The 14,429-nt window shown below is 55.8% G+C and overlaps 1 protein-coding gene across 3 annotated transcripts in view; it reads left to right on the forward strand.

The window, feature by feature from the left end:
* The window catches only part of CFAP161 (cilia and flagella associated protein 161), a 14,210-nt gene extending 6,786 nt beyond the window's left edge, over positions 1–7,424 (forward strand). For 2 of the 3 annotated variants that reach the window (XM_040493478.1, XM_040493479.1), the window contains exons 7-9: positions 3,918–4,076; positions 5,904–5,977; positions 6,582–7,424. In XM_040493478.1, the coding sequence (XP_040349412.1) occupies positions 3,918–4,076; positions 5,904–5,977; positions 6,582–6,777 (429 nt within the window). In that variant the 3' untranslated portion in view covers positions 6,778–7,424. The remainder of the gene's footprint in view (positions 1–3,917; positions 4,077–5,903; positions 5,978–6,581) is intronic. The other variant, XM_040493480.1, reaches the window with a different exon arrangement.
* Positions 7,425–14,429: the final 7,005 nt, after the last annotated feature.

Raw genomic sequence — 14,429 nt, forward strand, 5'->3', positions numbered from 1 at the left:
CTGGCTGAAGTCGGACGCTTAACCGACTGCGCCACCCAGGCGCCCCATCCTTTTTTTTTTTTTAAACTTGACTTTTCTCTTTCCCCTGGGGATTAGAACCAGCTACATGTGGGTTTAACTCCAGCTGAAATGTCGATCTATGGGGTGGGGCTTTGGGTAAAGTTGTTGACCTTTCTTGAGTCTTTGTCGTCTATAACGTGGGATTGTTGCACCTTGCTACATGCTTAACTGCCTCACTTGTATGAACTCACTTCGATATCCAAACAAGTGTGTGAGCTAGGGACCGTTTTACGCCCATTTTACTGATGGGGACACCGAGGCACAAGGTCAGGTGATTTTGCCCCGGGTCGCTCAGCCGTTAAGCGGGCGGACTGGGTACTCCGCACCGTCTCTCCCCGAATCACAGCTTCCATCACTATCGTGTAGCATTATTGCCTCTTGTGCTACCAAGAAAAATCAGCGTTGCCAGTCGAACCCCTACACCACAGATGGTCGGCTGCAGCCTGATTTGAAACGTAGAAAGTAGAGAAAATACCAAATCGTTGAAGGAGGGGCGTAAGTCACAGTCGTCCTATGCAGAGATTAACATTCCTAACATTTTGGCTTACTTTCTTGTATAGTCTGTTCTCTCCCTCCCTCCTTCCCTCCTTTGTTCCCTACCTCTCTCTCCTCCACTCTCTCCTTAACTCTCCCAACTCCTTTGTCTCCTATAAATTATCTCTTCTCCGCCTGTGCATTGATTTGCGTTTATTACCTGCCCTTCCACAGACGATAACGTTCTGTCATTTTGCAGGTAATGTTTCCTGCCCACCTGCTATGTGGCTTTTATTTTTATTTTATTTTATTTTATTTTATTTATTTATCTTTTTTGGCGACTTGGCTTTGACATGGTAGTTGTTTTACCGTATTTTTGAGTAAACGGATCAGTGTTTCCCTTTGCAATTCCTGCCCCTGCCCCAGAGATACTACAGAAAGGGAAACTTGTATCGACTTCTTGATGGCTCAAGTTGACCTTGTGCTGGGATTTCTTCTTGCTTTCTTCTTTTTTTTTTTTAATGTTTTTTTTTTTGAGAGAGAGAGAGAGAGAGAGAACATGTGGGTAGAGGGGGGCAGAGGGTCCGAAGCGGGCTCTGCGTTGACAGAAGAGAGCCCGACGTGGGGTTCAAGCTCACGAACCGCGAGATCATGACCTGATCCGAAGTCCGATGCTCAACTGACTGAGCCTCCCAGGTGCCCTGGAGTTTTTTCTTCTTTAATTAATGGATTTATTTTTATTTGAGAGAGAGAGAGAGAGTGGGGGAGGAGTCAGGAGAGAGAGAGAGACAGAGAGACAGAGAATCCCAAGCAGGCTCCATGCTCAGGACAGAGCCCCACGTGGGACTCGATCCCACAACCCTGGGATCATGACCTGAGCCAAAATCCAGAGCTGGAGGCTCAACCAACTGAGCCCCCCAGGCGCCCCAGGTCCTCCTTAGCCGCTTGAGATTTATTCTGATACAGGGTTCCGTGCAGACATGTGATTTCCCCCCAATGACTAAAGAGCCACATTTGTGTTATTTCTTGAATAATTACTCTTTCCTCACTGACCCATGCCTTGCATAGCACCCGTGAAGTCCCCATACATCCACGAGCTCTCTCAGCTTCCTGTCTGGACGCTTTGAGCTCAAGTTGTGTACTTTTGTCCAAGCGGTATACTCTACATTCGGACAGCTCTAGGGCTGTCTCTCTTTCTCTCTTGTCACACCTCTTCGTCTGTATCGCATTAGGAATGAACGTCTCAGTTAGATGCAGCTACTGTTGCAAGTTTCTCTGCCCACCCCCCCCCCAGATGGGGAGAAAGATCACGCGGCGGTTTTGATCGGCCTGTAAAACTGCAAGTTCACGGGTTTAGTAGCTCTATGACACGCATGCTCTTCTGAGATGCCCCGCCGTGTACTCATTTATTCTTCCTATCTCTCAGTGAAGTTTTGTGGTTCTCCTCAAGTGGACCTGACGCCTATCCCCGTTAAGGTTGTCTCTTGGTATCTCCCACTGGGTGTTACCATAGTTGTAACAAAAATGTGACAAAGTCATTGATGTTCATGCTCGCCTTTGATGAAGTCACTCACTCCTATCGCTTCCAGTGGTTTTCCAGTTGGTTCTCTTCTTACTCTTTTTTTAAACGTTCATTTATTATTGAGAGACAGAGAGAGACAGAGCTCGAGCAGGGGAGGGGCAGAGAGAGAGGGAGACACAGAATCTGAAGCGGGCTCCGGGCTCTGAGCTGTCAGCGCAGAGCCCGACGTGGGGCTCGAACGCAAAAACCGTGAGATCATGAGCTGAGCCGAAGTCAGACGCTCAACCGACTGAGCCCCCCAGGGGCCCCCCACTTGGTTCTCTTATGACTTCTGGGCAGACAGTTGTTTCTCTTTCCAGGGATGACGACTGCCTCTCTTCCCAAATTCTCATATTTCTGGACCTTGTCTTTGAATTAGCAAGTATTTCCGGGGCGTTCCTAAAAAAATCTGGTAATCGCGACCTTTTCGACTTGTTCCTGAGTCGTTATCATCTTTCTTTGACAAAGCGGGGTTTGTGGTTTGACGTCGGCATTGTCTGCCTGTGTGGGCCCGGCCGGCTTCCCTGCCCACATCTAGCTTGTGGTCAAGCCCACGGTTCTCCCTTTGCAGTGCTCCTGGCCCTGTCTTTTCATCCCCAGTGCTGGGACCTCCATCCAGGCCCCCCGTGGCTTGACCCCTCCGGTCTGTCCTGACTTCAGACCACAGTAGATGCGTGCTGCCAGATAGATCCTTTAGGGGCTCAGGCTTGGTAAGTGCTGCCACCACGGTGGCATTTAAGGCCCTCTGTGACATGTCCCGTGTCCACACGCGGTCAACTTGCCCGCGGGCTCCCGGCACCACACTGCTTCCTCCTCAGAGCTCTCGTGAGCCCCTGGGAGAGCACGTGTCCCCACGTGTGCCTGCCTACAGCTCTGCACGTCCCTTCTGGCCACCACGCCTCACGGGTGCTTCCCCCTCACCTCCTCTGTCCCCTCTCCTGCTCGTCAGGAAACACCTTCACGATGGCAACCTGTTACTGCCTTCCCCGTAGCGCCTCACGGCACAGCTTTGCACATGAAAACCTACCGAAATCTGCAGACACGGCCTCCAGGTTCAGGGTCAAGGGGAATCAGTAAAGGACGAACAAACAACTAACGTTTTGGAGTTTTCTGCAGGATGGCGTGCTTCTTGACCCAGTTACAGGTGGCCAGAGAGCGGCCTCAATAAATCCCAAGTGTGGACATCAGCTCCACGGGGGCGTGGGCCCCCCTCCGAGGCTCACAGTAAACATAGCTGTGACAGTGACGGTTTTAAGGACACTTGGCTTCATGGAATAAGTTTCATGCATAATTATTTCTCAGAAGAAAAATAGTGGTCCAGGCCTAGGTCCTGAGAGTGAGGAGAGGGGGCGGGATCAGGAGGAGACAGAGGGTTTGGTATTCAAAGGAAGGAAAACCCCGGGCGGATCAGTCGGTTGAGCGTCCGACTTCGGCTCAGGCCACGGTCTCGCGGTCCGTGAGTTCGAGCCCCGCGTCGGGCTCTGTGCCGACGGCTCGGAGCCTGGAGCCCGCCTCGGATTCTGAGTCTCCCCCTCTCTCTGCCCCTCCCCTGCTTGTGCTGTCTCTTTCTCTCTTAAAAATAAATAAACACGAACAAAATTCAAAGGAAGGAAAGGCGGTGGAGCTGGTGGGGCGGTGGGCGGCCTCAGCATTCTGAGATGGCGTCTCGAAGGCAGAGGAAAACAGAGTATTCTCAAAAGTCGGCAAGAAAGGGGTTTTCCGAAGCTGCTCCTGAACGCCCTTGACATCGGCCAGTTAGCTGTTCGTGTCCCCAGCCTTTCGAGCGGCGCGACGCAGCTCATCTGTGCGCTGTCCTTTTCAGCTGTATTTATCCAGTGACCACAGGACCCTCCAGAAGTCGTCCAAGAGATCTCTGCTCCAGGAGGCGTACCTGACGGATGAGGTCTCCTACCTGAGCTGCTGGCAGGCCGCCTTCCTGGACCCCCAGCTGCGCCTGGAATACGAAGGCGCCCCCGTTCCGGTGAGCTCTGCCTGGGGGAGACCCGGGCGCTGTTCCGAGGACGCGATTTCCTCCCGTCTGTACATCGGGGCTTCTCAGCGCGCCGGGGCCTGAAGTGACTTGTGTGCTCTCTCCGCCCGGCCCCCGCTAGCTGTCGACACACACAGGCTGGGCGCCCGGCCCTGAGTCAGGCTGAGAGCCCCCCACCCGGGACGGTGAGGGTCATGAGCTGCTTCCTTCCAGGAAGAAAATTTCTGCAGGGCCTGGAAGCTTGGGTCCTGCGGGGCCATCCTTCCTGTTCCCACTGCTGACGTTTTCTCGGGAGCCCGGGCCCTGCGGCACTGGGGCCCCACGCACGGGCCTGACGGGAAGGCGAGTCCGCTTGGCCGGGCGCTTTGCTGCTGGCTCCTGACGCCTCCCGCGGACGCAGAGTGGGGGTTGCTGGGAGTCGCTGGGAGCGTGCGGAACCCCAGCGGGCAGGGACTCGAAGGGGTGACCAGCCGGGTGGCCTCGCGGGAGGGGGCCCCCAGCTACGGGCCACCTGCGCCTGCCCGGCCCCGTGCGCCCCTCTGCCGGGCTCTGCAGGCGGACCCGCGCTCACCAGGGTCTCTCCTCTAGCACGGAGAATGCACGCGGGGTCCCTGGCGACGCGCCCCCCGGCCCGGCTTTGCTCTCCTTGAAATCGCTCGCCGTTGCCATGGTCGCAACCGTTAGCGTCTCATTTTCCTTCCCCGTGGAGCGCGGGTGAAGACGGCGGCTGCCTGACGAGGTGTGGGGAGGAGTAGGTGGCCAGTGCGTCCCCTGCGCTCGCGGGAGCAGTGCCTGGCTGCCGGCGGCTCGCGCGTGGTCGTGCCACGGTCCCGGCTGTGCTCGTGCGAAAGCGGGGCGCCCGGCCCGTTGCTGACCCAGACCCCGCTTGGCGCCTCACCCCTGGCCGGGCTACCGTGCGCACACGGCCGGTGCCCCCGGGGTGGAGCACGTCCGCCGTGCTGTTTGCCGTGGAGCATCTCAGCGCATCTTAGCGACGGACGGGGCGGGCCAGAGCGAGGCTCACGCCGTCCTCGGTCCAGAAGCGGCAGCCGCCCGCGGTGGCCCGGAGGGGCGGACGTTTGCTGTGCTGGGGCTCGGACCGTGCTCACGGCTCGTCCGTGTTCAGACGAGATCACAGACTGTCTTGTTTGTGCCTCGACCGTCCGGGTTGCGGAAGTGGCCTGGTCTGACGTGGGCACCCCGCGGCCGGTGACGTCGAGGGCCCTGCTGTGGGTGCCGGGCCCATCCCCCCGGGGGTCAGGGGCCGCTCGGGTCTCCCTCCACAGCGTTTAGCTTACGGCGGCCAGGAGTTTGAAATGATAACGTTATTTATTTATTTATTTTTTTCTGATTCTAAACATAACATACGCTCCCTCAAGGAGAAATCAGAGAAGCACCACGAGTAACACGAACATAACCAGCAAAGTTCCACCTCCCAGAGAAAGCCACTGTCATTTATGATTTCTTTGCCCATGCCTGCTTTTTGTTTTTATTTAATCTTTTTCCCAATAGAACATCAGGAGTATCCTTTTCTTCTCCACCTAAAAACACCCTGATTATTTCTCGCGTTGGGGGAAGGTCTGCTCCCACGTGGCTCTGAATGCCCTACGACATTCTGCTGTGGGTGCACCTGCAAGACGTGTGACGTTGATCCAGTACGCTTTGGCTTCTAGGTTATTCCATCCCAATCCCTCTCTTCTTCTTTTTTTTTTTAAATGAAATTTAAATGAATATACAGTATGTTTCCAAATTTTTGCTTTTCAGGAATCGGAGGCCTTAATGCATAATGCAAACAGCACTGTCTCTTCCTCTTTAAAGGCAAATGCAAAGATCCTCATCTATCACTGCCGCACGAATCGGGGGCTAGCAGCCCACAGGCATCTTTTCTTGAGGTACGGAAGGAACTTTGCTGCAGGGTTTCGCATCCATGATGGGTGTGGAGGTTGTGCCTCTGAGCAAGGCAGCTCGGTTTAACGAGGGTGCCCCCCCCCCCGCCCCCACGTAAGAAGTCCTTTGATGATGAAATATTGTCACCAAGGACTTACTTGGTGGTGTGGCAAATCTTACCGGAGCCCCTTGTGTCCCACAAGCTTTTCCCTGACAAGAGGATTTTGTTTTCAAGTTTATTTGCTGATGTCGAGAGAGACAGAGACAGCACACGTGGGGAAGGGGCAGAGAGAGAGGGAGACAGAGAATCCGAAGCAGGCCCCGCACGGCCCGCACAGAGCCCGACACGGGGCTCAAACCCAAGAACCGGGAGATCATGACCTGAGCCGAAACAAAGAGTTGGATGCTGAACCACCAGGCGCCCCTTTGACAAGAGGATTTTAGCGATAATGGGACCCCAGGTGCTTCGGCGTTGCCCGAGCAGGTCAAACATCCAGCAAAGACGTATTGTAGAGGCAGCCCCGAGCAGAGGCTGTTGAAGATGATGTGGACAGCTTACCCAGGGCCGTTACCCCGTTTCCAACCCGTGTCCCTTCTCTCTTGCCCCAGTACCTATTTCGGGAAGGAAGCTGAGGTGGCCGTCCACACACATCTGGATTCACACAGAGTCGAAAAGCCGAGCAACCGTTGGATGTTGGTGACCGGGAATCCCGGGAAAGACTCGTCCACCATGTTGGACCTGCCCAAGCCACTGGCTGAGGCCCCCCCAGCCCTGGAGCAGGCCACGGACCCCGGGGCGCAGTGACTCCAGGTACGCTCTGGAAAAACGTAGCTTTGCTAGAAATCGATGATCTTGGCCATGCCCCAAGCCATTTTTCAGTAAGGCGTAGAAGTCCCTGAACACTCTATTAAAACAAAGGCTGTGTGAAGATTCTTGAATTAGTGGTGGGGGTCTGGGCCACAAAAAGAAACTGGCTCTGGGGAGATGGCTCCTAGGTGGTATTTGAAGGTGACGGATGATACTCTTTGTTGATCACTAGTTCCTGAAGAACTGTAGATCCCATGTAGCGGCAGCTTCTACGAGGACAGTGTGTTTCCTTTGAAAGCTATGTGTGTGCGATAAAGCTATCAGAACCACACGGGATCTTTGTCATCCGCCCTCCCCACCCCCAACGCCGGCCCCACCAAACAACGTACTAAGAAATCAACAGTGTGGAGCTGTGAGCCGTGGCCTTCCCTTGGAAACGAATGCTTTCCCCCTTGTATTTTCATTTCTACCTCTGACTCGGGGGCAGGGGGTGGGGTGGCCAGGACCTCTCCCTGCCTGGTCACGCTGTGGTGTCATGATTTTCAAACCGCAGAACCCCTTTACTCTTTGAAACGGGCACTTTAGTCATGGCGCCCGTGCGATCAGCAAGTTCCTGATGAAATAAACGTGTTGCCTTCCGCGTGTTTGCTCGTCTCCTCGCCCTTCGTGGAGGGTCCGTGACATGTGGGGTGTTTTAATGGGATGAAGATTCCCCCAGCCCTGTGGGTAGCGATGAGCCGGGAGGCTGTCTCCCACGTAAATCTACCAAGAGGCAGACAGGAAGCCACAGGTGGCGTAGACGTGTTTTACATAGACGCTCCTTCAAGCCTATGTGGGTTGACGCTCTTTAGGGAGGCCTTTGCCAGCAAGCGCTTTGGGAGTCAGGGTGGTGGTTCCCGTCTGCGGCTGTGTAGTGGATGTACCTGGAGAGCTCTGGCAATTACTGGTGCCTGGGCCCCGGCCCGGAAACGTGGATTTAATGCAGCCAGGGTTGAGACCCACTGCGTGAGGAGGAGTAGGAGGGAGCAGTGCTTCCTTGAGGTGGTCGGGGAGGGCTTTCCTCGCCGCTTCTCCGCCTGGCTGCACTTCTGCCTCCCCTGAAGATCAAGGAGGAAGCCCCGTGCCCAGCTGCCGGCCAGACCACCAAAGCACCATTTCTGGGGTGGGGCTTTAAGAAGCACAGATGCTTGAGCCCACCTCCAGAGATCTTCATTTAAGTGATTTGGAGCGGAAGCAACAATCTTTTTATTTTTATCATTATGTATTTATTTTATTTAAAAGAATGTTTTAGTGTTTATCATAATTTTTTTTAGTGTGTATTTACTTTTGAGAGAGAGAGAGACACACATAGTGTGAGCAGGGGAGGGGCAGAGAGAGAGAGAGACGCAGAGTCCGAAGCGGGCTCCAGGCTCCGAGCCGTCAGCACAGAGCCCGACGCGGGGCTCGAACTCACGGACCGCGAGATCACGACCTGAGCCGAAGTCGGACGCTGCACCGACTGAGCCCCCCAGGCGCCCCACTCTCATTTTGGTTTTTAAATTAACTTACTTTTTAAAAAATTTTATTTAAATCCAAGTTAGTTAGCATATAGCGCAATAATGATTTCAGGAGTAGAACTTAGTGATTCGTCACTTCCATAAAACACCCAGCGCTCATCCCAACAGGTGCCCTCCTCAGTGCCCATCACCCATCTAGCCCATCCCCCCACCACCTCCCCTGCCGCAGCCCTCAGTGTGTCCTCTGTATTGAAGTCTCTGATGATTTGCCTCCCTCTCTGTTTTTATCTTAGTTTTCCTTCCCTTCCCCTGCGTTCACCTGTTGTGTTTCTTAAATTCCACATATGAGCGAGGTCATGTGATACCTATCTTTCTCTGACTTATTCCGCTTAGGGTAATACCCTCTAGTTCCAGCCGCGTTGTTGTAAACGACAAGATTTCATTCTTTTTGATTGCCGAGTAGTATTTCGTATAGTTATATATATACCACATCTTTTTTATCCATTTATCAGTCGATGGACATTTGGGCTCCTTCCATAATTCGGCTGTCGTCGATAGAGCTGCGGTCAACATTGGGGAGCGTGTGCCCCTCCGAATCAGCATTTTTGTAGCCTTTGGATAAATACCTAGTTGTGCCATTGCTGGGCCATAGGGTAGTTCTCTTTTTAATTTTTTGAGGACCCTCCCTACTGTTTTCCAGAGTGGCTGCACCAGCTTGCACTCCCACCAGCGGTGCAAAACGGATCCTCTCTCTCCGCATCCTCGCCAACGTCTGTTGTTGCCCGAGTTGTTCATGTGAGCCATTCCGACAGGTGTGAGGTGGTATCTCAGTGTGGCTTTGATTTGTATTTCCCTGAGGATGAGAGATGTTGAGCATCTTTTCACGTGTCAGTTGACCATGTGGATGTCGTCTTTGGAAAAGCGTGTGTTCATGTCTTCTGCCCATTTCTTCACTGGATTATTTGTTTTTTTGGTGTGGAGTTTGATAAGCTTTTTATCGATTTTGGATCCTAACCCTTTATCCGATATGTCGTTTGCAAGTATCTTCTCCCATTCCATGGGCTGCCTTTTAGCTCAAAGCATACTGTATTTTTTTATGTATTAAAAATTTTTGTGTGTGTTTATTTACTTTTGAAAGACAGAGAGACAGAGCGTGAGCAGGAGAGGGGCAGAGAGAGAGGGAGACACAGAATCCGAAGCAGGTTCCGGGCTCCGAGCTGCCGGCACATATCCTAATGTGGGGCTCAAATTTACAAACCCTGAGATATGACCTGAGCCGAAGTCGGATGCTGAACCGACTGAGCCCCCCAGGTGCCCCAAAGCTATTTTTTTTCTATAGAAGACGCACTGTGTGCCTTTAAAGGTAGCTTCCAGCTGTATGAGTAATCTACAGCATCTGATCTGGGCTTTGGTGGACACCTAGACTTTTCTGTGCAGAGTGACCTCTTGCTCTGGATGTAGTTATAGTGTCCGGAAGGCACACAGCACCTCAGCGGTGGCTTCCAGTGTGGGACACACAACACGGCCCATCGAGATGTGGAAAGAAAAGCTTACAACTTCTATGCCTATCATTTTCTTACTCTTTAAAGTGCATTAACGTGTGTTTTCTAATGTTCAAAATGTTAGTTTTTAAACGTATGTAAGAGTTGAGGGGCTCCTGGGTGGCTCGGTCGGTTGAGCGTCCGACTTCGGCTCGGGTCAGGATCTCTCGGTCCGTGGGTTCGAGCCCCACGTCGGGCCCTGTGCTGACAGCTCGGAGCCTGGAGCCTGCTTCCGATTCTGTGTCTCTCCATCTCTCGGCCCCTCCCCTGCTCATGCTCTGTCTCTTTCTTTCAAAAATGAATAAATGTTAAAAAAATTAAAAAGTGTACATAGGAGTTTAATAGGCATGTGTAAAATTTAGAAGCACAAATTCTGTGTGTGTGTGTGTGTGTGTGTGTGTGTAACTCAGAACTTCCTGTGCAGGTTCACAGTAGCAGGTGGAGAAGGCGGCTGTGTGCTCGGTGCCTACGTGGGGGTTTTACACGGGACAAGCCGCGGGCTCACGGCTGCTGCTTAGCGTCGTTGCCCTGAGTCTTGGCCCCCAGGCTCCCCCAGCCCCACCGCTCGCTGGCTCAGTGGTTGTGGGCCACACCCGGTGTGCCGCCTCTGTTGTTGGGGGGTGGACACAGTGAAAACGGGACAAGATCCTGCAGCGAGGGAGGCAGGAGACCAGCCTCTGCGCAGAGCGCTCCGGCCCAGCCGGCCCTGGAAGAGCAGGGAGGTCACTGGCGCCCGGGGACCAGATGACATCTGAGCTGGAAAGGGCATTCCAGGGCCGGGGGTGGGGGAGGGTGGCATTCCGTGTCCCTATGCTGCAGCTTTTGTCGCTTTGCTGAGAGGCGGGGACTTGGCCAGGGGCCGCTCCTGCGGGCCACGTATGGAGCTGATGCTTAACAGGTGCCCCTGGCAACCCCGGCGTCTCCCTGGAGGGGGGGACCCCTGCACTTCACTACACCCCCTCCCAACTGAAGGAAGGGTTCTCGTCTGGCTCAGCAAGGGGCCTTCAGGACACCGTGGCCAGTCTGTTTTGTTTGCTTGGTGCCCCGTGATTTTCAGGGAAAACGGGGCAGGTCGTTAACTAATTTGAGTATCACTGGTGGCTGTGCGTGTCAAATTGTTGAAGTCGAATTGCAGCTCAAAGGCGACGGTCCGCTTTTGAAAGAGTTTTGAGGAGGAAAGTGGCATGATTTTGCTTTAGAAAGATTATTATGGAAGCAGCAGGGAGGGAGAGGGGTCCTGGGGGGGAGAGATGAGGCTCTGAACTAAGGCAGGTGTCAGGAGGCCTGGGGAGGGAGGATGGGTGAGAGAGATGTCCAGGGTGGAGGGGGGGAGGGAGAGAGAGAAGGAGAGAGAGAGAGAGAGAGAGAGAGAGAGAGAGTGAGAGAGAGAGGACTCCATACTTGGGTGGATTAAGGCCAAGAGAGGACGAGAAGGCAGAGCCCAGGTTTGGACAGGGGCCCATCCCCGAGATTCAGAGCACAGGAGGGTGGGCAGGAGAGGTGCCTGGGGTGTGTGACCCCAAGTGGAGGTGGGTTTTCCGTGGATGTAGACGCATCCCGGCCACAGTGCGGTCCTCTGCTGGGGGTCGGCCCCGCGGGAACCGAGCTTAGTAATTGGTAGCAAATACAACTTCAGGACTGATTAGTACCTTTGACTTCCTGGCACGGCGAGCACGGAGAAGTCCAGCAAGCCCCGGGGCTGGGACCAGCCACTTGCCACCTTTCGGGGAATCGGTGTATCACCTGTGACACGAGGAGACTAATGGCAGCTCTGGACCAGCCTGGTTACGAGAGAGCAGGTGCTCCGCACGCGTGAGCGTGTGTGTGCGCGTGTGTGCGTGTGTGCGCGAGCCTCCCCCATCTCCCCTCGTCCTTCGTGTGGGAGTCAGGGGGGGCGTCCAAGCCAGGAAGTGATTTTGTCTCCATCACCCCGCTCGGTTCCAACCTGGGACCGGACCCCACTTCCTTCCCGCTCGCACCCCACACCCGGTGCCGAGCTGGCCCCGCGTCGGCCGGAGCGCCTGCCCTGGGGAAACGCGGGCTGTGTTTGGCAAGCTGACGGCGGCCGCCTGTGGCTGGGACGCGGAGCCAGAGAGGGGCAGAGGGACAGAAGACAGGGACAGGGACAGGCAGGGTGTGCAAGTTTGCGTTTCCCTCGGCGGGCGGTGAGGGGTCGCTGCGAGACTCTGGGCAGGAGAGGGACGGACGAGAAAGGAAGGCTGACCCAGAGGGAGCGGTGCGGGGAGACCAAAGACCAGGGGATGTCTGAGTCTGTAGTCACGGTCCCGAGAGTCTCCAAAGGCCCGAACGTGGGGAGGGCAGAGCCGGCCCTCTAACGGGTTTAGCAGACGAAGTAATTTTTTTCTGCTGTCCCTTCACCAAAGGCAAAAAAAAAAAAAAAACCCCAAAGCAGAAACCATTGCTTTCTCCATCAGCAACTTCACACAGTGTCCTTTGGTACCACTCGGAGCATTTTAAAAAGGGACGTGGCCGCTTTATTGGTAAGAATAACCATTTAGCGTCATCGTAGACGCGGTAATAATTCAGCATTAACTCAGTTCGCGTGAGGAGAGCCTGGCTGCATTAGTGGGGTCCCTGAAGTGACACCATGTGGTAGGAAAGGCAAGGCGGCTGCCCGCTACGCAAAGTGTCCTTCGCGGGGACGCACAGACACCCCGGCAGAAACAGCAGGCCCGGGGCTTGACCTGGCGCTCATGGAAGAAACCCTGCGAGGGTCCGCCAAGCACCACAGACTGTGTTCCTCTGAAGGCTGGGGTGCCGACTCGTCTCCCTCTGACCGGAAGGCAGTGAGCGACAGTGGCCTCAGCGGTCCCAGCTGGTTCGGCCTCGCCTGGACCTCTGACGGGGGAGGGAGGGGGCCCAGAGCAGAGAAGGGACGCGCCCCGGGCCGCGGGGAGGGCCGCGGGGAGGACGAGGGCTGGGTGCTGTGACCGAGGACAGGTCTGGGCTGGTCAGTCTCACCCCGCCCCTGCCCCTGGAGTGGAGGTAACAGGGATTACCCTCCCCCCCCACCGGAGGAGGCTGGGGGTCGGTTTCCTGGAAAAGCCCCAGTCCCCGCCTGCAGTTCTCCGGAATGGCCACCAGGTGTCAATGTGGAAACCGCAAACAAGTCAAGGCCGGGCCTTTGCTCAACCCCGAGCCTCATCTCGAAACGCCAGGGAGATTCCAGTTTTAAACGTGTAATTTTAAGAGAGGAAAAAGTGTAAAAGCCCCGTGGCCGTGGCCGGGGTATCCGTTCATTTCCTCCCCTGCGGCGTCCCGGGCACCTGCACCCCACCCCCCACCCCCGACCCCGGGCCAAGCCCAGCCCCTCGGGGACCCCTGGCAAACATTCCCTCTGAAGTCTGGAGTTCTCTCCAGGCCCGCGGACTCCGGAAACGGCCCCGAGTGACGGCAGCCTGACGCGGAGCCGACCCAAGGCCTGGCTGCTACTTCTCAGCCTCGCCCAGTTCTGGGGCCTCTGGACTTCCTCTCCGAGCCGCCCCCCAGGTTACATGCACGTGAGAAAGGCAGGAGCGGGAGTGGTTCTGGGCCCGGCTCCGGGGCTGTCAGCTCCATGTGGACGCTGGTCACCGCCTGCCAGGGGGGCCTTGGAAGTCAGCATGAGCCTCTGCCTGCTCCTGGGGTAAAGAAGGGCCCCCCCATCAGCCGTCCCCGGGGCCTGCCGTGCACCTCAGGTGACCCGGTGCATGCCAGGCGCCCAGGCTCGGGGCGCATTCCACCCATAACAACGACACTGACCACCGCGCCCTGGGCATCCCGTGGGCATCTCCGCCGTCTCGTGCACCGTCTGGCGTTGCTGCTGACTGGTTCGCGTCTCCCACGCGGCTGTGAGCTCTTCAGACAGAAGCTGCGTGGGCACATGCCTCATTTTCTAAAGAGTTTGTTTATGTATTTTGAGAGACAGAGAGCAGAGCAGGTGCAGAGAGAGAGAGAGAGAGAGAGAGAGAGAGAATCCCAAGCAGGCTCCGCGCGGTCAACACAGAGCCCTACGTGGGACTGGAACCCACGAGCGGTGAGATCGTGACGCGAACTGAACCCAAGCTGAGCCCCCAGGCGCCCCTCCAAGCACGTCCTCGCGTATCAGCCGCTCGGTTTCCCACACGCAGCCCCTGAGACGGGCCCCGTCATGAGCACTTGACAGGGGGGAACGGAGGCACGCAACGGTTGACTCAACGTCCAGCAGCTGAGCAGGGGGCCCCAGACCCAGGCCCAGAGCACGTAACCAGGAAGCTGGACGGCCTCCCAGGCAGGAAGCCCTCTGTGCGGTTTTGTTGGCTCCACGTAAACCCGGAAGATTGGAAATCGATCCGTACAGACCGCGGTGTATGTGGGGAGCGACCACGGCTGTACGTCTAAGTTCTACGTTCAGACCTGCTTTAGACGTGCCATGGGTGAGGGGGCAGGAGAACCGAGCCTGTGGGGCGCGGTGGCATGAGTAGGGGGGAGGCCGTGAGGGGAACCTCTCGGCTCCGTAGCTGTCCAGTCCCGGGCAGCGGGGTGCAGTGGCAGGGGCCATGGAGGAGGACTGGAAGGCGCCGGGAGCCCGTGGTGGGACCACGGGCAGCCGCCCTCTGAGAAGGCCCAGCCC

This window comes from Herpailurus yagouaroundi, unplaced genomic scaffold (genome assembly GCF_014898765.1).
Source record: "Herpailurus yagouaroundi ecotype Mexico unplaced genomic scaffold, PumYag 185, whole genome shotgun sequence".
In the NCBI taxonomy this organism is placed as follows: domain Eukaryota; kingdom Metazoa; phylum Chordata; class Mammalia; order Carnivora; family Felidae; genus Herpailurus; species Herpailurus yagouaroundi.